The 26,914-nt window shown below is 44.0% G+C and overlaps 1 protein-coding gene across 2 annotated transcripts in view; it reads right to left on the reverse strand.

Moving 5' to 3' along the window:
• The window catches only part of LOC311033638 (serum response factor-like), a 38,065-nt gene extending 18,254 nt beyond the window's left edge, over window positions 1–19,811 (reverse strand). For both annotated transcript variants that reach the window (XM_084041233.1, XM_084041232.1), the window contains exons 1-9: window positions 19,202–19,811; window positions 14,156–14,389; window positions 13,375–13,492; window positions 11,366–11,520; window positions 9,565–9,775; window positions 4,940–5,056; window positions 3,906–4,001; window positions 3,649–3,798; window positions 2,605–2,681 (exon numbers count right to left, since the gene is read on the reverse strand). In XM_084041233.1, the coding sequence (XP_083897359.1) occupies window positions 2,605–2,681; window positions 3,649–3,798; window positions 3,906–4,001; window positions 4,940–5,056; window positions 9,565–9,775; window positions 11,366–11,520; window positions 13,375–13,492; window positions 14,156–14,389; window positions 19,202–19,390 (1,347 nt within the window). In that variant the 5' untranslated portion in view covers window positions 19,391–19,811. The remainder of the gene's footprint in view (window positions 1–2,604; window positions 2,682–3,648; window positions 3,799–3,905; window positions 4,002–4,939; window positions 5,057–9,564; window positions 9,776–11,365; window positions 11,521–13,374; window positions 13,493–14,155; window positions 14,390–19,201) is intronic.
• Window positions 19,812–26,914: the final 7,103 nt, after the last annotated feature.

A 26,914-nucleotide genomic window follows, 5' to 3' on the forward strand; every position in this document is an offset into this window, starting at 1 on the left:
CAGCCTGGGTAATTAACAGCCTGGGTATTTAACAGCCTGGGTATTTAACAGCCTGGGTAATTAACAGCCTGGGTATTTAACAGCCTAGGTATTTAACAGCCTGGGTATTTAACAGCCTGGGTATTTAACAGCCTGGGTATTTAACAGCCTGGGTAATTAACAGCCTAGGTATTTAACAGCCTGGGTAATTAACAGCCTGGGTATTTAACAGCCTGGGTATTTAACAGCCTGGGTAATTAACAGCCTGGGTATTTAACAGCCTGGGTAATTAACAGCCTGGGTATTTAACAGCCTGGGTATTTAACAGCCTGGGTAATTAACAGCCTAGGTATTTAACAGCCTGGGTATTTAACAGCCTGGGTAATTAACAGCCTAGGTATTTAACAGCCTGGGTAATTAACAGCCTAGGTATTTAACAGCCTAGGTATTTAACAGCCTGGGTATTTAACAGCCTGGGTATTTAACAGCCTGGGTATTTAACAGCCTGGGTATTTAACAGCCAGGGTATTTAACAGCCAGGGTATTTAACAGCCTGGGTATTTAACAGCCTGGGTATTTAACAGCCAGGGTATTTAACAGCCAGGGTATTTAACAGCCTAGGTATTTAACAGCCTGGGTATTTAACAGCCTGGGTAATTAACAGCCTAGGTATTTAACAGCCTGGGTATTTAACAGCCTGGGTATTTAACAGCCTGGGTATTTAACAGCCTGGGTATTTAACAGCCTGGGTATTTAACAGCCTGGGTATTTAACAGCCTGGGTATTTAACAGCCTGGGTATTTAACAGCCTAGGTATTTAACAGCCTGGGTATTTAACAGCCTGGTATTTAACAGCCTGGGTATTTAACAGCCTGGGTATTTAACAGCCTGGGTAATTAACAGCCTGGGTATTTAACAGCCTGGGTAATTAACAGCCTGGGTATTTAACAGCCTGGGTATTTAACAGCCTGGGTATTTAACAGCCTGGGTATTTAACAGCCTGGGTAATTAACAGCCTAGGTATTTAACAGCCTGGGTAATTAACAGCCTGGGTATTTAACAGCCTGGGTATTTAACAGCCTGGGTAATTAACAGCCTAGGTATTTAACAGCCTGGGTAATTAACAGCCTGGGTATTTAACAGCCTGGGTATTTAACAGCCTGGGTATTTAACAGCCTGGGTAATTAACAGCCTAGGTATTTAACAGCCTGGGTAATTAACAGCCTGGGTATTTAACAGCCTGGGTATTTAACAGCCTGGGTATTTAACAGCCTGGGTAATTAACAGCCTGGGTATTTAACAGCCTGGGTATTTAACAGCCTGGGTATTTAACAGCCTGGGTATTTAACAGCCTGGGTATTTAACAGCCTGGGTATTTAACAGCCTGGGTAATTAACAGCCTGGGTATTTAACAGCCTGGGTATTTAACAGCCTGGGTATTTAACAGCCTGGGTAATTAACAGCCTGGGTATTTAACAGCCTGGGTAATTAACAGCCTGGGTATTTAACAGCCTGGGTAATTAACAGCCTAGGTATTTAACAGCCTGGGTAATTAACAGCCTGGGTATTTAACAGCCTGGGTATTTAACAGCCTGGGTATTTAACAGCCTGGGTAATTAACAGCCTAGGTATTTAACAGCCTGGGTAATTAACAGCCTGGGTATTTAACAGCCTGGGTATTTAACAGCCTGGGTATTTAACAGCCTGGGTAATTAACAGCCTGGGTATTTAACAGCCTGGGTATTTAACAGCCTGGGTAATTAACAGCCTGGGTATTTAACAGCCTGGGTATTTAACAGCCTGGGTATTTAACAGCCTGGGTATTTAACAGCCTGGGTATTTAACAGCCTGGGTATTTAACAGCCTGGGTAATTAACAGTATTTAACAGGGCTGTAATCAGCAGCAGGTGTTGCCAGTGACAGAGGCAAACAGTTTTCGACTGTGTTACATGACAGCTGGAGGTCTGTGTGCGTTTGACTGTTTATTTATTTATGTTATTATTTACTGTATGCTGGAGTGATTGGCACAAAGGTTAGTAAGAATAAAACGTTTGTTTATTAACTCAACGGACACTTGTGGACATCAGTTTGTATATGGAACACGTCAGAACTCCCTCGGCAACCAGTGTAGTGCCAGAAGTATAGGACTCTGACACTACACTTAAAAGTAGCACCCAAGTATAGGACTCGGGCGTTACAACCATTATTGTATACTTTGGCTATTCAAACAGATCTTGTAGATCTGATATTTTTGAAAGATCGAGAAGATTTGCACAAATCGTTGAATACAATTATATATAGTTTAAAGACAACATTTTTAACTCAGATATTTGCTTCTGGGGGGTCCCTGGAACAACATATTAGACATGGGGGAACCACTATGAGAACCACTGCCCTAGGGGCCCCAGACCCCCTGCTGTGCCCTAGGGGCCCCGGCCCCCCTGCTGTGCCCTAGGGGCCCCGGCCCCCCTGCTGTGCCCTAGGGGCCCCGGACCCCCTGCTGTGCCCTAGGGGCCCCGGACCCCCTGCTGTGCCCTAGGGGCCCCGGACCCCCTGCTGTGCCCTAGGGGCCCCGGGCCCCCTGCTGTGCCCTAGGGGCCCCGGGTGCAGAGTGTGTGTACTTACAGAATGCAGCTGAACAGCAGACACTGGAATCTGAGTGACTGGAGGAAGTGATGTCAGGAACACCTGAGACACTGATCCTACACACACACACACACACACACACACACACACACACACACACACACACACACACACACACACACACACACACACACACACACACACACACACACACACACACACACACACACACACACACACACACACAATAATAACACAACATTACACAACATTAATTAACACCTGGGAGACTGATCCTTAACGCACAACATTACACATTAACTCATTCAGTGCCCGGCTTATTTATGGCAGTTTGGCTCTGAGTGCCACAGCCAAAATTCATTGTAAAAAAAACAGTGCTTACGAGCCGAGATACAGCCTTTATCAGTAATAAGTTAAACAAGAAGTGAATGGAGCAGCAAATCTTCAAATGATGATATCTTGGGTTCTGAACATTTTTTTATTTTATTTTTCAAAAACACGTGAAACACGTCATTGGCGTCATTATCAATGAGATGATTCACTGAATGAGATGATTCACTGAATGAGATGATTCACTGAATGAGATGATTCACTGAATGAGATGATTCACTGAATGAGATGATTCACTCAATGAGATGATTCACTCAATGAGATGATTCACTGAATGAGATGATTCACTGAATGAGATGATTCACTCAATGAGATGATTCACTGAATGAGATGATTCCGTCGACTAAAACTATGATGAAAAGCGTTGGTTGATAGAAAGGAGCTCATTCACTGCCCGTCTTTTCCTCCTTTGTACATCATAGTGTTTTATATCTGTTGATGATGTGTTGATGAATTGAATACACAGGACCACAATGGAAACAAGTCCCCAGGACTTTGTTGTGTTATCCTTTGAGCCTTAATGTCTGACTGTCCTTCATTCTCTGTCTAATAACCTATTCAATCAAAAACGTATGCATTCATATGTGTTTACCTGTGTGTGTGTGTGTGTGTGTGTGTGTGTGTGTGTGTGTGTGTGTGTGTGTGTGTGTGTGTGTGTGTGTGTGTGTGTACCTGTGGTTTCGTGGTTGTGGGCGTGGCCGTGGGGGGGGAAGGCGTTGAGCAGCGTCAGGCCTCCGTCTGTCAGGGAGGAAGTGGGCGTGGCATACATGACAGTCGTACCTCCTGGGTAAACCACCGAAGAAGAGGAGGAGGGGGCGATGACTGGAGAAGGAGGGGAGGAGATATATTATAATAATATTTTATTCCAAGGCAATGAACCTGGCACACTGATCACACTGTTGTCAATTAGTACAGGTGATGTAGTTTACCTGTGGAGGCGGAGCTATGGGCCAGCTCAGAGCTGTTCTGATTGGTCAAGGCGTGGCTGGTCTGTACCTGAATGGCCTGAAGGTGCTGCGGTCCGCCTGCACACGCGCGCACACGCACACACACACACACAAACACACACACACACACACACACACACACACACACACACACACACACACACACACACACACACACTCCATCAATACTTGTTTTCTGTGTTAAAATGATATTACATTTCATGTAGTTTTTAAAAGTATCCCTGGCTAATGAGCTAAACATGTGTTAATACATTATAATTGTCCTCTATCACTAAAAAGTGAAATATATTTCATTTATTTTAGAAACAGTTCATCTTTCACTCAGGAGGGACAATGTCCGTCACATGTTGATGATGTCATGTGTCTGTGTGTGGTCCAGCCCTATTATGGAAATAAAAACACAAAATGTATACTAAATGTCCTAAAGCATTGGTTCTCAAAGTGGGGTCCGGGGACCCCCAGGGGTCCTTGAGGGAGTTCCAGGGGGTCCCCAGCTAAATGATGGACAGGAACCAAATGGACCCTTATGGGTCTGTAACTCTGAGAGTGTACAAATGGAACCGTTCCATTTGTACACTCTCAGAGTTAAATTAACATTGATTTTACAATATAAATTGCGGTCCAAGTGATATAAATGCCATTAAATGGGGGTCTGTAGCCCTAATGCATGTCAAACTGGGGGTCCTTGAAATTAAAATGGTTGAGAATCACTGCTAGAGCCGTAAAAAAACCTTCTCTTATGGGGGTCCCTGGCATATCTTTTGAAATGGGGGGTCCGCGGGCTAATAAGTGTCAATGTGGGGGTCCTTGACATGAAAAGGTTTGAGAACCACTGCTATAGACCACACATGACACAATTAAATACAATATTTAAGTGTGTGTGTGTGTGTGTGTGTGTGTGTGTGTGTGTGTGTGTGTGTGTGTGTGTGTGTGTGTGTGTGCGCGTGTGCGTGTGCGTGCGCGTGCGCGTGTGTGTGTGTGTGTGTGTGTCTCACCTGTGAGTGAGACGGTGGCCGGTAGGCGCAGCAGCGTTGCATGCTGGGACGGCTGGTGGGCGGAGCCTGACGGTAGGGTGGCCTGTAGGGTCATGGTGGGGTGACCCTGCAGCTGACCTACACACACACACACACACACACACACACGTCCATAACACACACACACACACACACACACACACACACACACACACACACACACACACACACACACACACACACACACACACACACACACACACACACACACACACACACACACACACAGAATAGTGATATATTATTTATTTCAGCTGTTATGATTTCTAACATGCAAACATGACCCGTTTTAATGACTTCAGTCTATATTAGTAGCTTAATGAATAGTATTAACATTCTATTGTCTTTTTTATGTCCAATGTATTTGTATTTAAGTTCATAAAGTTAACAGAAGTATAACTAAATGCATTTGAAATGAAATGAAAATGTTACTTTTCAGGATTCCATTATAAATAGCAAAAATAGACAGACAGACAGACAGACAGTAAGGTTGAGCGATTGTTCATTTTTTATTAGGCGATTTTTCGGACGATATTTGACATTTTATTTAGCAAAATAAATGGATCCTAATGGTCTGCCTCCTCCAGAATTAAACTCTTCAAATATAGCCAAATTAAATGTAAAGCGCAATATAAAGCGTGCACGAAATGTTAATCCATTTGGGCCGTTCTAATAATGATTGATGATGAAGGCATGCGCTCTGGTTGTGATTATTTCTGACGAGTCTAGGCTACAAAACCCAGTCCCCTCCCCAGTAGGTAGAGTAGGCCATTGGTTCTCAAAGTGGGGTCCGGGGACCCCCAGGGGTACTTGAGGGGGTTCCAGGGGGTCCCCAGCCAAATGATGGATAGGAACAAAATGGACCCTTTTGTGTCTGTAACTCTGAGAGAGTACAACCATTTGGTTTCATTTGTACACTCTCAGAGTTACATTAACATAGATTTTACAATATAAATTGCGGTCCCAGTGATAGAAATGCCATTAAATGGGGGTCCGTAGCCTCTAATGCATGTCAAACTGGGGGTCCCTGAAATTAAAATGGTTGAGTATCACTGCTAGAGCCGTAAAGATCTTCTCTTATGGGGGTCCTTGGCATATCTTTTCAAATGGGGGGTCCGCGGGCTAATAAGTGTCAATTTGGGGGTCCTTGACATGAAAAAGTTTGAGAACCACTGCAGCAGGCTACTGAATGGAGCAGAGGAGAGAGGGAACAGCTTTTGTTTTCCTAGTTGTCTGTTTATCAGCTACTGTGCGTTTGATGATAGCTGTATAAATAGTTTTATATAAAAACGAAATTGAAACTAAAGCTCCAGTTTCTGCAAATCCTCCTCGCTGTGCATTTGCAAGCTTGATGACGCAGTAACGTGTGTCGTCCCCCCTCTTATTGGCACCTCATCAATTTCCCTCACATAGTCCTCTAAGTTACCAGTTCTACCATTTACATCACCATAAAAAACATAAATGGCATCCACATCAGAGTATAAATACATGTGACACAGTAAATGACTAAAAAAAACGGATGCATCTCTTCCCCAGGGGGAAGGTAGCATGAGAAAACAACAAACCTGTCAGTCAATCAATGTGATTTGAAATGTGAGTTCACTTGCGACCCGACGCGCACTGCAAGTCCCTTTAGTTACAGGGGAGGACGGCCCAAACGGGTGATTTATCCCGCAGCACCACCATTTATTATTTGTCCGAATATAAAAAAAGTGAACCTGGATGGGTGTACCTCCGGGCTATGGTCGATGCCTACACTCCTGCCCGACCACTTGGGTCTGCCACCTCGGGGCGGCTGATTGCCTCGTCACTCAAGGGTCCTTCTGGCCGATCTACACGGTCACAACTTTTTTCTGTTCTGGCTCCACAGTGGTGGAATGAACTTCCCACTGATGTCAGGACAGCAGAGACACTGATGTCAGGACAGCAGAGACACTGATGTCAGGACAGCAGAGACACTGATGTCAGGACAGCAGAGTCACTGATGTCAGGACAGCAGAGACACTGATGTCAGGACAGCAGAGTCACTGATGTCAGGACAGCAGAGACACTGATGTCAGGACAGCAGAGTCACTGATGTCAGGACAGCAGAGACACTGATGTCAGGACAGCAGAGTCACTGATGTCAGGACAGCAGAGTCACTGATGTCAGGACAGCATAGTCACTGATGTCAGGACAGCAGAGACACTGATGTCAGGACAGCAGAGTCACTGATGTCAGGACAGCAGAGTCACTGATGTCAGGACAGCAGAGTCACTGATGTCAGGACAGCAGAGTCACTGATGTCAGGACAGCAGAGTCACTGATGTCAGGACAGCATAGTCACTGATGTCAGGACAGCAGAGTCACTGCCCGTCTTTCACCGCAGACTAAAAACCCACCTCTTCAGGAAACACTACCCTTCCTCTTTGCCTGGCCTACTTGTTGTTAACTAGTTGTATGAACTCTTGTTTTATTGTTGTATTGTTTTATTGGATCTTGTTTAGTCGATACACTTATTTGTTTTAGCTCGTGCTCATTTGATTTTGCTATTGTGTCTCATCTGTTTAATAAAATAGGTAGCTGATATATTTCACCTTTACCTTAGCACTAGGTATACTCTTAGTTGCTTGTTTTAGAAGAGAATGCACTTCAGACTTCTGGTGATTAGTAGTTTCATTCCCTACCTATGTTGAATGCACTTATTGTAAGTCTCTTTGGATAAAAGCGTCTGCTAAATGACTGTAATGTAATGTAATGTGTTTCACCACATCGTTGCTGCAAACTGAGGTAGGCTTCTCTGCTTCAACTGACACTTCATCTCCTAGCGGCCCAGCCTGTGATCTTATCTTTAGTCCTAAAAGAATATCCTATGGAAGTGATTTACACTTGATTTACAATTCTTTGTTGTCTAAACGTTTGGTCAGAGAGAGAGAGAGAGAGAGAGAGAGAGAGAGAGAGGTGCATCATGGCAGCAGAGATACAGTCATGTCGTCTCATCTCGTCTTCATTGACCCGACACAGACGTGTTACAGCCCAATGTATACTCTGTCGTACGACGGGGTCGTGCGGTGAAAATAGCAGATCTACAAGCTCACAATGCCTCATGTCCGCGACGCGTTGTGAGCTTGTAGATCTGCTATTTTTGACACGTGACCCGCTGTGCGGCGAAGTATAACTCGAGCTTAAACGACTGCATGGGAGCTGTTCTCACATTATTGCTTTTATACCAATATATCATCAGTCACCAATATATCGTCAGTCGGCGATTTTTGGGCCGGCGATGACCGATAGAAATATTTTGGCATATCGCCCAACCTTAACAGACAGGCAGTAACAGACAGACAGACAGACAGTAACAGACAGACAGACAGACAGACAGACAGACAGACAGACAGTAACAGACAGACAGACAGACAGACAGACACACAGACAGACAGACACACAGACAGTAACAGACAGACTAACAGACAGACAGACAGACAGACACACAGACAGTAACAGACAGACAGACAGACAGACAGACAGACAGACAGACAGACACACAGACAGACAGACACACAGACAGTAACAGACAGACAGACAGACAGACAGACAGACAGACAGACAGACAGACAGACAGACACACAGACAGACAGACAGACAGACACACAGACACACAGACAGACAGACAGACAGACAGACAGTAACAGACAGACAGACACACACACAGACACACAGACAGACAGACAGACAGACAGACAGACAGACAGACAGACACAAAGACACACAGACAGACAGACAGACAGACAGTAACAGACAGACAGACAGACAGACAGACAGTAACAGACAGACAGACAGACAGACAGACAGACAGACAGACAGTAACAGACAGACAGACAGACAGACAGTAACAGACAGACAGACAGACAGACAGACAGACAGTAACAGACAGACAGACAGACAGACAGACAGACAGACAGACAGACAGACAGACAGACAGACAGACAGTAACAGACAGACAGACAGACAGACAGTAACAGACAGACAGACAGACAGACAGACAGACAGACAGACAGACAGACAGACAGACAGACACACAGACAGTAACAGACAGACAGACAGAGAGACAGACAGACAGACAGACAGACAGACACACAGACAGACAGACACACAGACAGTAACAGACAGACAGACAGACAGACAGACAGACAGACAGACAGACAGACAGACAGACAGACAGTAACAGACAGACAGACAGACAGACAGACAGACAGACAGACAGACAGACAGACAGACACACAGACAGTAACAGACAGACACACAGGCAGACAGTAACAGACAGACAGACAGACAGACAGACAGACAGACAGACAGACAGACAGACAGACAGACAGACAGACAGACAGACAGACAGACAGACAGACACACAGACAGTAACAGACAGACAGACAGACAGACAGACAGACACACAGACAGTAACAGACAGACAGACAGACAGACAGACAGACAGACAGACAGACAGACAGACACACAGACAGACAGACAGACACACAGACAGACAGACACACAGACAGACAGACAGACAGACAGACAGACAGACAGACAGACAGACAGACAGACAGACCTGACATCAGGGTGAATCCTCCGGGTAACATGACACCGGTGGTGGGCGGGGTTGTTTTCAGCAGCGTTCCGTTGGTGGCCGGGTTGGGGGCGGAGTTAGAGGCTGAGGAGGCGGAGCTAGTGGTGACCTGCTGCCAGGAGGGGGCGGTGCCGAGGCTGTTGGAGGCGGAGCTGGCGTGTGGCGCGTTGCTGAACGACGACTTGCTCAACTCCTGGAGGAGAAAAAAAACCTTATTAACCTTATCATCTGAGTAAGCTCTGTGAGGGAGGTAGGGTGTGAGGGAGACCATCATTGTTCTGCCCGGTTCTCCTCAGTGGCTGGCAGTGGCGTGCACAGACATTTTGAGGGGCAGGTGCTCAAGTAAATTATGCTTTTTTTTGTTTACTTGGTCTGCTCTTTTTTCCCTCTACACCTATACCTCTTTGCCAAAAATAGCCAATCTACAAGCCCACAACGCCGAGGCGTTGTGAGCTTGTAGATTGGCTATTTTTGGCTAAAGTTCTCCTCAGAAAAGGGATGCTAGGTTTCGAGTGGTTATGGTAAAAAGAAAAATCATATCACATAAAGAATTGGCGGACCCCCTGTAATAACTCTGAGGACCCCCTAGGGGTCCCGGACCCCCTGTTGAAGACCCCTGCTGTAAACTGAAAAAAAAACACGTTTTTTTTCTCTTTTTTTCAAAAGGGCACTTCTGGTCAAGAGGGCAAAGGGCAGGTGCTCTCTATCTGTACACGTCCCTGCCAGTTCTCCTCAGAGGCTGGAGCTATTGATCTGAATCTGCACACAGCCATTGTAGTGGAGCGGATAAATGCTTTTTTTCTGGCAGAATCTTTCAGTTGATGATACAAGCGTGAACATTGGCATGAGCAGTCTACATGGGTCACTTGACAAGAAAATTGTCTGAGGCATTTGTAATTTCAAGATGGCGGCCATTTTTCAAGATGGCCGACACCTTAGTGGGCAGTTAACACATCGGGTGCCGAACACGGTCTGAACCGTGTGTTTACATAGTGGCGCTTCGGTGCCGAACACGGTCTGAACCGTGTGTTTACATAGTGGCGCTTCGGTGCCGAACACGGTCGGAACCGTGTGTTTACATAGTGGCGCTTCGGTGCCGAACACGGTCTGTTTAGTCTTTTTTGTTTTTTTTTTCGTTTTTCTCCGCGTGGGCGGGGCTAGAGCAGCTCTGGGAGCACCCATTGTAATCCTGCATAGGAAGTGCCAGATCACTCACCGGAAACACATTTTTTTTTCCCATCCGCTTCCTGTCTATTTCCTACTTTGAAACGCCTATATCTCTGAATCTGTTTCCTGTGGGGAAAACCGGTCATGCGCGATCCCCCCCCGTTGTAACACGCGAGGGAAATGTTATGGTTCCAGCCTGTAGCCAGGCTCATGGCACAACATGAATCGATGCTTTTTTTTGCGTGGATTTGCTTGTAACGCACGCGGAAGCTTTAAACAGCAAAGCGCAGTCAATGGGGAGAATGCTGGCACCCACGGTAAGTTGTTATGAAAAAATGCTGGCACCCGATGTGTTAAGTGATATGATGGTTTATTTGGTGATACAAGCATGAAAATTGGCATGAATACTCTCTGTGGGTCACTTGACAATAGGCCACCCACAGCTACTTGAAATTTCAAGATGGCGGCCATTTTTTCAGAGGTTTCTGTACAGTATATGTAATGTGTTCCTCTGCAGTGAGTGTGTAAATATAGAGGCCCTCTACATCATCAGAGTTGCATCATCAGCCCTGCCTTGACGGCTTAACAACACACACACACACAGAGCCACACCCACCTTGCCCGTGGCGTCGGGCAGCCCGTCCTGGTCGGTCACCTGGTACGTGAGGTCCGTCTCCTCGAAGCCCGTGGCGCTCATGCGCTGGTCGCTGCACGGGTCGTGGCGAGGCGGCGAGTCTGGAGAGTTCAGACACGTCTGGATCAGAGCCTTACCTGTAGAGAGACAGACAGACAGACAGACAGACAGACAGACAGACAGAATATGTGTTATATCGGCCCGCACCGCTGGCCTAGCGGTGTGGGCACCTAGGCTCTAATGCAGGGGTGAGGGTGCCCACACTTTGTTTACTTCTGAGCTACTTTTAACATGACCAGCTCAGACAGATCTACCAAACCAAACGTGTTTTTTTATCCCATTACTGAAAATACTTCATTACATTACATTACATTACATTACATTACATTACATTACAGTCATTTAGCAGACGCTTTTATCCGAAGAGACTTACAATAAGTGCATTCAACATAGGTAGGGAACGAAACTACAACCAGAAGTCTGAAGTGCATTCTCTGCTAAAACAAGCAACTAAGAGTATACTAAGGTAAAAGTGCAATATATCAGTTACCTACTGTCTTAAACAGATGAGACAAAATAGGAAAATCTAATGAGCAAGAGCTAAAACAAATAAGTGTATCGACTAAACAAGATCCAATAAAACAATAAAACAAGAGTTCGTACAACTAGTTAACAACAAGTAGGCCAGGCAGAGAGGAAGGGTAGTGTTTCCTGAAGGAGGGTTTTCAGCCTGCGGTGAAAGATGGGCAGTGACTCTGCTGTCCTGACATCAGTGACTCTGCTGTCCTGACATCAGTGGGGACTTCATTCCACCACTGTGGGGCCAGAACGGAAAAACGTTGTGACCGTGTCGATCGACCAGAAGGACCCTTGAGTGACGAGGCAGTCAGTCGCCCGAGGTGGCAGACCGAAGTGGTCGGGCAGGGGTGTAAGCGTCGACCATAGCCCGGAGGTAAGAAGGAGCTGTTCCTTTCACTGCCCTATAGGCTAGCACCAGGGTTTTAAACTGAATGCGAGCCGATACGGGGAGCCAGTGTAGAGAACGGAGAAGGATAGGCAGACAGACAGGTCTGGATGAGAGCCTTACCTATAAGGAACAATGTTTGAAACTGAAACTGAAACTACTAATCACCAGAAGTCTGAAGTGCATTCTCTTCTAAAACAAGCAACTAAGAGTATACCTAGCATTAAGGTAAAAGTGCAATATATCAGTTACCTACTGTCTTAAACAGATGAGACTAATAGTAAAATAAAATGAGCACGAGCTAAAACAAATAAGCGTATCAAATAAACAAGATCCAATAAAACAAGAGTAGAGGCCAGGCAAAGAGGAAGGGTAGTGTTTCCTGAAGAGGTGGGTTTTCAGCCTGCGGCGAAAAATGGGCAGTGACTCTGCTGTCCTGACATCAGTGACTCTGCTGTCCTGACATCAGTGACTCTGCTGTCCTGACATCAGTGTCTCTGCTGTCCTGACATCAGTGACTCTGCTGTCCTGACATCAGTGTCTCTGCTGTCCTGACATCAGTGACTCTGCTGTCCTGACATCAGTGACTCTGCTGTCCTGACATCAGTGTCTCTGCTGTCCTGACATCAGTGACTCTGCTGTCCTGACATCAGTGTCTCTGCTGTCCTGACATCAGTGACTCTGCTGTCCTGACATCAGTGGGGAGTTCATTCCACCACTGTGGGGCCAGAACAGAAAAAAAAGCTGTGACCGTATAGATCGTTCAGAAGGACCACTGAGCGATGAGGTAACCGCCCCCCCGAGGCGGCAGACCCAAGTGGTCGGGCAGCAGGGGTTCTTCTAAAATACACCCGAGGGTTGTTGCTGTTACAAATGTCCTCTCTTGTAACAGCCACGCTGGCGTTACATATAAGCAAACACACCTGGGTTAAGGATATAGTGGTGAAGAAAAGTCTTCCTCCCATTCTGTAAGGAAGTAGTAGACTGTCTCCCCCACCTACCTACCCGTCTCACACTCTCTACTTACCCGTCTCACTGGTGATCATGGGCTGCAGCTTCCTGGTGGCGAAGGTGTAGACGTGACCTGTCTCACTCGCTACCAGCAGTAAGACCTGTGTTCCTGTTAGAGTGGACAGCTCATAGGCCTGGAGAGAGAGACAGACAGACAGACAGACAGACAGACAGACAGACAGACAGACAGACAGACAGACAGACCGACAGACAGGTCAGAGTGGACAGCTCATAGGCCTGCAGAGAGACATACAGACATATAATAATATTAGGGCTGGGGGTGTAAGCCTCAACCAGATAGCCCGGAGGTAAGAAGGAGCTGTTCCTTTCACTGCCCTATAGGCTTTTTCGCCGTTTCTTTTCTTCCTTCACGCCGTTTGGTGAACCCCCCAAGGTTGGTGCCCTGTGCTGCGCTGATTTTATCCACCAGACTGGGACGTTCACGGCATATTTTGCACCATTACGGTGCGTTCGTCATCGGTAACGAGTGCCTGTAACACAGTCAGCAGCGTGCTGCGTGCGAGTCGCACGACTGACTGTGTCTGTCTGTGTGTCAGGATTCGAGGCCACACTCACACAATCACGTGCAGCATGCGTCCCCTCCCCCTCCTCCTAATGGCTGTACATGGGGCCGAAGCGTGCTTTAGCGTGATTGTGTGAGTGTGGCTTCAGGAAGTAAATTCCTGTCCCAGCTGTTGGTACGCGAGAGCGCTTCCCTTCGTCTGATGTGCCGCACAGCATGCATTTTGACGCATCTGTTATGTGCACCCCTGATTATTAATATTAAAGATAATAACCTTCTTCATGATGCCAGTCTTGCGTTTACTAAACGTTGTGTATCGTCTCAGCTTGTTGTCGATGAACTCCATCTTGATCTTGACCCGGCCTCGGGTCTTCTTCCCCGGCTTGGCCCCGCGGGCCACGCCCCCGGCCCCGCGGGGGTGGTGGGGGTACCCTGCTCCTCCGGGGGCCCCCAGGAGCCCCGGGGCCCCTGAGGAGGAGGAGGAGCCTCCAGGAGCCTCATCCTCCATCTAGAGTTTAAAAAAGAGAAAAGTCACTTAATATATAACTTAATACTGCATCACCATCATGTTAACCAAGATCTACAAGCTCATAGCGCTATGAGCTTGTAGATCTGCTTTTTTTTTTTAAATGTAACACAAATCATTGCTTCTGGGGGTCCCTGGCACATACATTATGTCTGGGGGTCCGCAGCCAAAATACATATAATCTTTGGGGGTCCTTGACACTAGAGTTCTCAAATCCTGCCCAAATCCAACCCTACCCGACCGACCCCACATTCTGGGGCCGAGCCGGGCCCAAAATCTATGCTAATTTGTTGGGCCGGGCCGAGTCTAGGGTTCATGAAGAAAAGAAAAGAATAAGAAATCTATCACAAGCTCATAGCATGAGCTTGTGGATCTGCTATTTTTGAAAATGTGTGCAAATCTTTGTATATATATATGTATATGTTTTAAAGCCAACACTTTTAACTCCGATCTGATTGAAGATTTGCACACATTATCACGATTTAAAAAAAATAGCAGATCTATAAGCTCACAGCGCATCACAAAGTGACGCGCTGTGAGCTTGTAGATCTGCTATTTTTGAATAGCCAACGCTAAAATCTAAAATGATGCTTTCCCCATTTCAATGTGTTTATATTAATGCCCTCAAGACATGTACGCCACGTGGCCCCGCCCATAAAATGACCAAATACCAGCTCTGTGTCTGAGTCATAGCGGTCGGCCCGCCGGCCACGCCCGCTATGACTCAACATGAGTCAACTCTCACTCGTCCCTCAAACACAAATAAACTATCCTCCTATAACTCCCCAAACCTCTGTCCCCAAAACCTGTTGCTTCTGCCCGGTTCTCCTCAATGGCTAGAGCAATAAATTAATCTGCATTTGCACACGGCCATTGACCATCAGCATAATGCATGGAACAGTGACACCCGTTTCTCACTTTCCCAAAATCTAAGCTATTAGCTATAGAGCACCGAAGTCTGACGTCATTTACACATCCTACCTGGGTCGCGCTTTTTTCCCCCTGTTCTGAATTCCCATAGAAGTGTTTAATAGGGCATCGCAGTTCCCGCCCACTTCCTGGTTCCACTGCAAAATACTCAATGCATTTTTCCCATTGACTTTTCCCAAAAACATTTATATCAATTAATTTAAGCCTAGAATCAAGCCATCCAGGGTCCTGGTGAATCATGACCATAAAACTTTTGATTATGTGAAAAAAAAAATGTGAAAACGGCAAAACAAATTTTATATAATTAAATATAAAATAAATAAATAAATCACAGAAAAAAATGTCTAATGGTCATGATTCACCAGGACCCTTGATGGCTTGATTCTAGGCTTAAATTAATTGATATAAATATTTTTGGAAATGTCAATGGGAAAAATGCATTGAGTATTTTGCAGTGGAACCCGGAAGTGGCCGCAACTGCGATGCCCTATATCGCATCAAATAAGAACTGTGTTCCCGGTGGTTTGACTCTCTGGATATGAAGCATCAACTGACGGTGAGAAAACCATAATGTTACTTCTGCCGAATTAGTTACATTTTCACCAGAAACAGACTGTATCAAATATGAGTGACTGACTATCATAAACGATACAGAACCTCCTCCCTGACAATATATATATATATATATATAACATAAACGATACAGAGCCTCCCTGACAATATCACAGAGACAGTTTGTTTATTTTTAGACCACAATTCTTATATGAGACGATTCTAAGATGACACAATGTTATTGTCCATAGAGACATTACTTTATGAACCAGGGGATGAACGAGTGACGTCAGGACTTCTGTACTCTATTCATTAGCGTTTCTATGTAACAAAATTCAGGCTATGGGAGCTATTGTCGCCATGGTTACAGCCGCCGCCACGGTTACAGCAAGCTATGGGATGATCATCAAACTGCCGCAGACCCACTCTGCTATAGTGGTGCTGTTGTGCTGTTGCCGTCAGGCACTCACAGAGAACACGCTTAAACTTATAAAGGACTTTCATTTACGGGCCGTGAACACTCACACTGTGTTTTAAGAGCGAGAGGCTGCTTTGGATATCATCTCCATAGCATCATCAATATCTGTCTAAATATCTCCAAAAAGTTAGCCACAGCCACAGTCACAAAACTAGAGGGAGCGTAAACAACGATCTGGTACCACCCACCCATAAAACAAACATGGGCAAATTATCCTTCCTACAAGTTCAAGTTCAAGTATTTATTTGCCATTTCAAAACAAGTTTGATAGGAAATTGTCTTGGTGCTTCCTCTCACATACATGACAACACAATAAACAACAGCACAAAGACAAGAACAAAAAGAGACACAAGAAACAGAACCAAACCAGGACCAAGCTGCAGCTTTGGCTCATGTATACAGTACAGACAGTAGGAGAAACTGCTTAGTGCAATTATGTAGCAATTTTTAAAGTGCATAATTAAAGTGCATACCGTCTAGTTTGTGTTTGTAGTGCAAGAGTGTCGTTAAGGTGCCTGACTGCTTGGAGGTATGTGCTGTCTCTAAAACGGGAGGTTCTACTCCCAATGCTGCCATATCTCCTACCTGATGGGAGGAGATTGAAAAGGTAATGGGCTGGATGGGAATGGTCGGCTATGATTTTTTTAGCCCTCTTCACCAATCTAGTGGGATAGAGTGATGACAGCGATGGAAGGCTCGAACCAATTATCCTAGCTGCCTGACGTGTAACCCTCTCCAACCGTGTCTTGTCCTGTGCGGTTGTATTGCCGTACCAGACAAGCATGGAAAAGGTGAGCACGCTCTCAATGACTGACCTATAGAAATGTATCATAGCTGTTTTACTGACCTTGAACTTTCTAAGCTGCCGCAAGAAGTAGAGACGCTACAGCACTGCCACCCAGGTTTGGAATAGTCTAACCCCATCCCTCAAAAAAAGAGCAGGTCTCTGGGCTCAATTAAAACAGCCCTGAGCATTTTTGTTTGTACATAAAGTGTTATTTTGTATTTATTTTTGTGTTGATATTTGAACTGTGTGGTTACTACTATATATGTCTATGAATTGAATACCAAGGACCTCAATGGAAACAACGGCAAAGACTTTTTTGGTCGGACTTTTTAGACCTTTTAGAAGTATTATAAATGTAATTGTGCCGTTTACATGGTTTGCCTAATACAATATTCAATCAATCAATCAATGTCCATATCACAGCACACACACATTCACACGTACAATGTTCTAATCCAGGTTGTGGATCAGCTCTGACATCATCCTCACATGGTTGTGAGAGACAGAGAGAACATCCCACAGGGACCCCCCACCAAGCATTCACTGGGGGTCCGACCTGCCTCCATGATGTGAATCACAACAACGCGTGTGTGTGTGTGTGTGTGTGTGTGTGTGTGTGTGTGTGTGTGTGTGTGTGTGTGTGTGTGTGTGTGTGTGTGACCACCATGCCCACAAAACAGTCTCACCTCCATGCCCACAAAACAGTCTCACCTCCGTGCCCACAAAACAGTCTCACCTCCATGCCCACAAAACAGTCTCACCTCCATGCCCACATAAACAGTCTCACCGCCCACAAAACAGTCTCACCTCCATGCCCACAAAACAGTCTCACCTCCATGCCCACAAAACAGTCTCACCTCCATGCCCACAAAACAGTCTCACCTCCATGCCCACAAAACAGTCTCACCTCCATGCCCACAAAACAGTCTCACCTCCATGCCCACAAAACAGTCTCACCTCCATGCCCACAGACAGTCTCACCTCCATGCCCACAAAACAGTCTCACCTCCATGCCCACAAAACAGTCTCACCTCCATGCCCACAAAACAGTCTCACCTCCATGCCCACAAAACAGTCTCACCTCCATGCCCACAAAACAGTCTCACCTCCATGCCCACAGACAGTCTCACCTCCATGCCCACAAAACAGTCTCACCTCCATGCCCACAGACAGTCTCACCTCCATGCCCACAAAACAGTCTCACCTCCATGCCCACAAAACAGTCTCACCTCCATGCCCACAAAACAGTCTCACCTCCATGCCCACAAAACAGTCTCACCTCCATGCCCACAAAACAGTCTCACCTTCATGCCCACAAAACAGTCTCACCTCCATGCCCACAAAACCGTCTCACCTCCATGCCCACAAAACAGTCTCACCTCCATGCCCACAAAACAGTCTCACCTCCATGCCCACAAAACAGTCTCACCCCCACAAAACAGTCTCACCTCCATGCCCACATAAACAGTCTCACCTCCATGCCCACATAAACAGTCTCACCTCCATGCCCACAAAACAGTCTCACCTCCATGCCCACAAAACAGTCTCACCTCCATGCCCACAAAACAGTCTCACCTCCATGCCCACTAAACAGTCTCACCTCCATGCCCACAAAACAGTCTCACCTCCATGCCCACAAAACAGTCTCACCTCCATGCCCACAAAACAGTCTCACCTCCATGCCCACTAAACAGTCTCACCTCCATGCCCACAAAACAGTCTCACCTCCATGCCCACAGAAACAGTCTCACCTCCATGCCCACTAAACAGTCTCACCTCCATGCCCACAAAACAGTCTCACCTCCATGCCCACAAAACAGTCTCACCCCCACAAAACAGTCTCACCTCCATGCCCACATAAACAGTCTCACCTCCATGCCCACATAAACAGTCTCACCTCCATGCCCACAAAACAGTCTCACCTTCATGCCCACAAAACAGTCTCACCTCCATGCCCACAAAACAGTCTCACCTCCATGCCCACAAAACAGTCTCACCTCCATGCCCACAAAACAGTCTCACCTCCATGCCCACAAAACAGTCTCACCTCCATGCCCACGGCCCGCTCCAGCCTCTCCCTCTTCACTCCTCTCCTCTCCCGGCCTCCTCCTCCTCCTCCTCCTCCTCCTCCTCCTCCTCTATGGAGGCCCAGCTCCTCCTCCTCATCCTCGGACTCAGAGTCCTGCTCTGATCCGCTGTAGGTGACCTCCGCCTCGGCCACAGGCTGGCCGCTCATAGCGCTGTGTGAGCCGGGGAGCAGCGCGCTGGAGGAGCGCTCCTCATCCAGAGAGACACAACCTGATGAGTATCTCTGTCCTCCTGACAGAGGAGGGTCTGATCATCAGTTATCGATCAGATTATGAATGAAATGAAACTGATTGATGATCAATAACAGACTCTCAGTCTGACGTCACAGGGAGAAATAAAGTTGAGAACATTTTGAAGCTAGCCCGTTAGCCGCTAGATGCTAACTCAACTAAACACACACACACACACACACACACACACTGGTCGATAATTATCTATATCGTTAATATATCGGTATCGATATTTATATTTATATCTATAATCGGTTTAAATGTGATTAAAGTTGATCAGAAACACGTCGCACAATATAAACGTGTTCATGTGTTAAACCTCCCTCTGGCTGCACGTTGTGTGTGTGTGTGTGTGTGTAACGGACACATACGCACACACACACGCACGCGCAACGCATCGGTGCATTATTTTTACCTTGACTGGTGTTTTGTTAAGGCACAGTGTTTTGTTAAGGCACAGTGTGGTGGTACTCATTGTTTTTACTTTAAGTAGAAGTATCAATACTGTGATGTAGAAATATTCTGTTACAAGTTTTTAAAAAAATAAGTCCGGAATTAAAAATGTACTTGAGTAAGTACAAAAATATTGGTATCAAAATGACTGTTCACATACTGTATACTTTATATTACTTATTATTATTATCATTACTTATTATTATTATTATTATTATTATTATTATTATTATTATTATTATTATTATTATTCATAATAATAATAATAATATTATTATTATTATTATTACTTATTATTATTATGTATTGTTCACATACTGTATACAATGATTAAATACAATTAAATGATCAAATATAAGCAGGAAATATAATGTGTGTCAATGACTCAATGTAGATATATGTCAAGTAGTAATACCAAGAGCAGACACAGGAGGGCCAACTACTTCTTCTGTCCATATAGACACACATGCCCTTATATGGTGAGGTGGAAGCTGGTTGAGCAACTTCATTTGGTTCCTATAGCAATCTATGATTTATCTGGGAACCCCCTGGAACCCTCTTGAGGACCCCTGGGGGCCCCCGGACCACACATTGAGAACACAGTTCAAGACAAATACTTTTAAATCTGCATTTCCTTAGAGAACCGCGTGTACAAGATTATTTCCATTTAAAATGCTTAAAGGGTAAGAGATATGTTTGGGTTGAAACAAAGTGTTTTTGTTAAAAGGTTAAAGCTCTGTATTGTGATAGTAATCATTATTATAATAAAGAAAAACATCACATGGATGCACCACCTGGGACTTATCATCAGTGTTGTAGCCTGGGGGTCATCGGGTGTTTCGGGTCTCACAACAACATACACCCTCACCCAGGTGACCCAGACGGGGTTGATCAAGCCCCGACTTGCGTCCCAGTAGCTACTGTACCCACGGTCAGTCCTCTTAGGGAAAGACGGGGCCCCTCAGTCCTCTTCTCCGGAACTACTCTGCCGGGGGCCGGGGGAGAGGAGAGGCTCTGTGACACGTGGAGGGACTAGGCTCTGTGGATGGCCTCAAGGCCGGGCTCCTCCACCGTCTCACCAGGTCCAGGAGATTCCCCCCCCCGTTCCAAACATTTCATTGTGGCGTGATGGTTTCTTGGGCCGTGGTGGTACTGCAGGCTCCCCTTGCGGCTTGCCTGAAAGGCCCTTCTTAAAGTCCTCACTGTAGAACCCAAACTGCTCCCGGATGCCGTCTACATTCCGGCTGTCAACCGTCTTTCCAGTGGTCAAACAATATAGAGTGTTTGTTCAGTAACAGTGTTAAATAGCTGTATATTGTGATAATAATCATTACTATAGAGTGTTTGTTCAGTAACAGTGTTAAATAGATCTATATTGTGATAGTACTCATTACTATAGAGTGTTTGTTCAGTAACAGTGTTAAATAGCTCTATATTGTGATAGTACTCATTACTATAGAGTGTGTGTTCAGTAACAGTGTTAAATAGCTCTATATTGTGATAGTAATCATTGCTATAGAGTGTTTGTTCAGTAACAGTGTTAAATAGCTCTATATTGTGATAGTAATCATTGCTATAGAGTGTTTGTTCAGTAACAGTGTTAAATAGCTCTATATTGTGATAATAATCATTGCTATAGAGTGTTTGTTCAGTAAAAGGAGTCTCCCATGACTCTCCAGCTCTTTATTAAACAAAACTTGCATTTTCAGAGCTCTCTCCTGTTTGGCTGAAATTAAATCATATTGTGTTTACTAAAGAGCTGGAGAGACCTCTGTGACCCAACAAACGCTCTGTAGCAATGATTACTATCACAATAGAATACTCTAACCTTTTAACAAAAAAACATTTAAATACCAAAAAATATCACTCACCCTACCTTTAAGTACAGTAGGCCTACTAGAGTATGTACTTAGTTACTTTACACCACTAAGTAAAACTAAGTAGGAATGATGTAGATTTAGTCGACTAAAACTAGAGAAAAACTAAAACATTTCAGATGACTAAAATATGACTAAAACTAAATGGAATCTAAATTTGCTGTCAAAAAGACAACACAGATTATTTTTGATATTCTACTGTTTAGACTGATGATAGGTTCTTGGTTTCCCTATGATCCTATATTACTATTTATATACATTTCATGTATTACCTCGTGTTTACCTTGCTTACTGTAAGTCACTGGATTAACCCATTAAGACCTGACGCCGATTCTACATGTCTCCTAAATCCCAACGGTTTTCTGACAAACGTATGTTTCTATATCAGTGGTGCTCAATCTTTTCCACATCAAGGACCCCCAAAATGATATGTATTTGGCCACGTACCCCCATCAAAATACTTTGTTCCAGGGACCCCCCAGAAGCAAAGATTTGAGTTACAAATGTTCACTTTAAGAAATATATAATATATTCACACATTTTCACGATTTTTCAAAAATAGCAGATCTACAAGCTCATAGCGCGGCACTCGGTGCCGCGCTATGAGCTTGTAGATCTGCTATTTTTGAATAGCCAAAGTGTAAAATAATGCTTTTTTAGCTCAAATCTCTTAATGGGTTAAGAGCGTCTGATAAATGGCTACACTGTAAATAGTAAAACATTTCAGATAACAAACTAAATAGAGTTGTATTCAAAAAAACATGACTAAACCTATACTGGTAAAATGTGACTTCCTGTAGAAACAAATGAAACACTGACATCGTGTTTTATCGTGTCTTATTTTAATATCGCATTGAAAAATAAATTAACCAAGAAAACAACTTTCAATCGCAACAGAAAAACAATAAAAGATTATAAATAGTCTTTTTTTTTTTTGCCAGCAATAAGGGGGTGAAACTGCACTGATCCACGTGAGATTAAATTTACAAATATATTCATATATATATAAAAAAACAGTTTATTGGACATAATTATACACATAATGATGACAAAGCATTCCTTTACAGCCGTAATGGTATCGTTTGATCTCCCAGCTACAAAAACGTATAGAAAATGTTATTCATATTTATATATGTATATTTCATACACATGCTGCCCCCCCTCCCTCCCTCCCTCCCTGCCCTCCACGCCTCATGAATATTCGCCTAACTCGTTAACTGTACAACATTAAAGGCATAGTACGTACCTTTGCCCTGTGTTAAGGTAAACAAAACAATAAATGCATGTTTCTACCCATAGCTCTGGTCCATAGCGTTAGAAGGAGTTCTCCTTAACCCATTAAGACTGGGGATGCATCTGCGTCTCATTTTAAGATTTATTTGGGCTATTCAAAGATAGCAGATCTACAAGCTCATAGCGCGACACCGAGTGCCGCGCTATGAGCTTGTAGATCTGCTATTTTTGAAAAATCGTGAAAATATTTTTTTCCGAAAAACTGTTAGGATTTAGAATTTTCTAGAAGCGGCCTCAGGTCTTAAAGGGTTAAAGGAGAAATAGTTATTATTACGTTGGGAAGTCTCGTCTCGCGATACTTCCGCCCTCCAGGCTCCGGAATTGCGGGCGGAAGTGTCGCGAGACCAGACTTCCAACGTAATAATAACTATTTTCGAGCGACAGAAATAAGCAGATTTAGCCTCTAGATCAACAGACTTTCTCCGTTCTGAGCTGCGGGGGGGGCGGGGTCCCCCAAATCATAACAAAAACAATGTATTTATTGTTTTGTTACGTAAACACAGCGTGAAGTTACACATTAAGCCTTTAATAAAATAAAATTAAAGTACGCTGAAGGCTGAGGATGGAAAGATTGTTGGAGAAATTAAGACGATGGTTTCTGTCATTGACAACTTTACTTTTACTACGGCAGCATATATATATATATATATATATATATATATATATATATATATATATATATATATATATATATATATATATATATATATATATATATATATACATATATATATACATACATACATACATACATACATACATACATACATACATACATACATACATACATACATACATACATACATACACACACACACACACACACACACACACACACACACACACACACACACACACACACACACACACACACACAATTCTTTTCTTTTCTTAAGATAAGTGTTAAATAGATCTATATTGTGATAGTAATCTAGACCCTCCAGAAAAATGTGATTATGCGATCGCAGAATTTACCGCATAATCATCAAAATGGCGCATAATTATGCGGGGGTAACGTTTTTTCAAAAAGGCTGCATCACATCGCATAATATGCGCATCGCATATTGCCGCATATTTCACAACTTTCCGCATATTTCGCAACTTCCCACAATTTCACTGCATAAAATTGCAAAATTGGGTCTAGTAATCATTACTATAGAGTGTTTGTTCAGTAACAGGAGTCTACATGTCTCTCTAGATCTTTAATCATTACTATAGAGTGTTTGTTCAGTAACAGGAGTCTACATGTCTCTCTAGATCTTTAATCATTACTATAGAGTTCAGTAACAGGAGTCTACATGTCTCTCTAGATCTTTAATCATTACTATAGAGTGTTTGTTCAGTAACAGGAGTCTACATGTTTCTCTAGATCTTTAATCATTACTATAGAGTGTTTGTTCAGTAACAGGAGTCTACATGTCTCTCTAGATCTTTAATCATTACTATAGAGTGTTTGTTCAGTAACAGGAGTCTACATGTCTCTCTAGATCTTTAATCATTACTATAGAGTGTTTGTTCAGTAACAGGAGTCTACATGTCTCTCTAGATCTTTAATCATTACTATAGAGTTCAGTAACAGGAGTCTACATGTTTCTCTAGATCTTTAATCATTACTATAGAGTGTTTGTTCAGTAACAGGAGTCTACATGTCTCTCTAGATCTTTAATCATTACTATAGAGTGTTTGTTCAGTAACAGGAGTCTACATGTCTCTCTAGATCTTTCATAAACAAACATTTTCAGGTCGGGATACGAATTTCATCAAATCAGGAGAGATGCAGAATAAACAAGTGCCATTAGAAGATAGATGAAAGAAATCAATAAATAAATAAATACATAAATGAGCAGACACACACGATTGAAATCGGAACAAAAGCTGATAAACAATCTTTGTGGGGTTCTTCCTGCCGATTGGATGAAACTGGTATCACGATCTGACAGTGTATTATGTTCTGTTTATTAAAGAGCTGGAGAGACAGAGAGACTCCTGTTACTGAACAAACACTCTATAGTAATGATTACTATCACAATATAGACATTTACCCTTTCAAAACATTATGCCTTATCACTACCTTTAAGGAAATAAAATAGTATTGTAGAGACTTTGTCTGTCTGTCTGTCTGTCTGTCTGTCTGTCTGTCTGTCTGTAAGGACTTCGCCCTTTCATCCACACAGGACGTTTTGACAACAATAGATCAATAATTAAATGAATTTGTATTAAATTAAATACACTAAAATAACCCTTTTTTCCACAAGGGGGGGGGGGGGGTTAGCACAGCACTGGAATCACCCATGAACACTCTAAGAAGTAAAGGGACAGATGGATCACCGTGTCAAAAAATCTGGCTCCCATCCGCTTCCACTCTTGCTAAAAACCTCTGTATCTCTTTAACTTTTTACAGTGGGCAAAACGAGTCATTCTCGATGCACGATCGCTCCGCAAGGGTGACTCGCATGAGACATGTTGTTGTTCCAGGCTTTAGCCAGGACCATCCATTGCTGTGCACGCATGCATTGTTTACGTGCGTGGTGCTCGCCGTGGAGTCTACAGCAGTGGTTCTCAAACTTTTTCATGTCAAGGACCCCCAAAATTATATGTATTTGGCCGCGGACCCCCATCTAAAAATATTTTGTTCTAGGGACCCCCAGAAGCAAAGATTTGAGTTACAAATGTTTGCTTTAAAATATATATATTTCAAAGATTTCCCAAAATTTTCACGATTTTTCAAAAATAGCAGATCTACAAGCTCATAGCGCGGCACTCGGTGGCGCGCTATGAGCTTGTAGATCTGCTATTTTGGAATAGCCCAAAGAATAAAAAGTCATAATTATTCTGATGCTATATTTACACATTTTGCTGGGTACCCCCTGGAACACCCTCAAGTACCCCTGGGGGTCCCCGGACCCCACTTTGAGAACCAATGGTCTACAGCTCTAAACAGCGCAGCGTTGCAGACGGTGAGATTTCTGGCACCGAACGTAATCTGTTATTATAAAATTCTGGCACCCGATGTGTTAACATGTTTAATATCAACATGTTGAATTTGAACAGCATTTTTGGCCAGCATGTCAGGCCTCTGATTGGCCAGAATGACAGGCCTCTGATTGGCCAGCATGTCATTTTAAAAAAAAACATAGAGAAGGAGGGAGGGGCTTTTTTTTTGGTTCTGTGTAAAAACAAGGACAGCATTAATGAATGAACTGTAATTCATGAAGGATCTTTGTATGAAAGTGTTTCCTGTTGAACTCTGTTGGACACTTTGTCAGTGGCGTGCACAGACATTTTGAGGGGCAGGTACTCAAGTAAATTATACTTTTTTTTGTTTACTTAGTCTGCTCTTTTTTCCCTCTACACCTATACCTCTTTGCCAAAAATAGCAGATCTACAAGCCCACAACGCCTCGCAGCACGAGGCGTTGTGGGCTTGTAGATCTGCTATTTTTGGCTAAAGTTCTCCTCAGAAAAGGGATGCTAGGTTTCGAGTGGTTATGGTAAAAAGAAAAATCATAATCACATAAAGATTTGGCGGACCCTCTGTAGTAACTCTGAGGACCCCCTAGGGGTCCTGGACCCCCTGTTGAAGACCCCTGCTGTAAACTGAAAAAACTGAAAAAAAAACGTTTTTGTGTGTGCCCTTTTTTCAAAAGGGCACTTCTGGTCAAGAGGGCAAAGGGCAGGTGCTCTTGCACCACCTAGAGTCTATCTGTGCACGTCCCTGCACTTTGTTGATACAGTTTAACGTCGTTGAGCATCGTTTATCGTTATTGAACATGTTTAACATGTCTAAGTTTAACATGTCTAAGTTTAACATGTTTAACAT

Source organism: Gymnoscopelus microlampas (genome assembly GCF_963454915.1).
Source record: "Gymnoscopelus microlampas genome assembly, chromosome: 2".
NCBI lineage: Eukaryota > Metazoa > Chordata > Actinopteri > Myctophiformes > Myctophidae > Gymnoscopelus > Gymnoscopelus microlampas.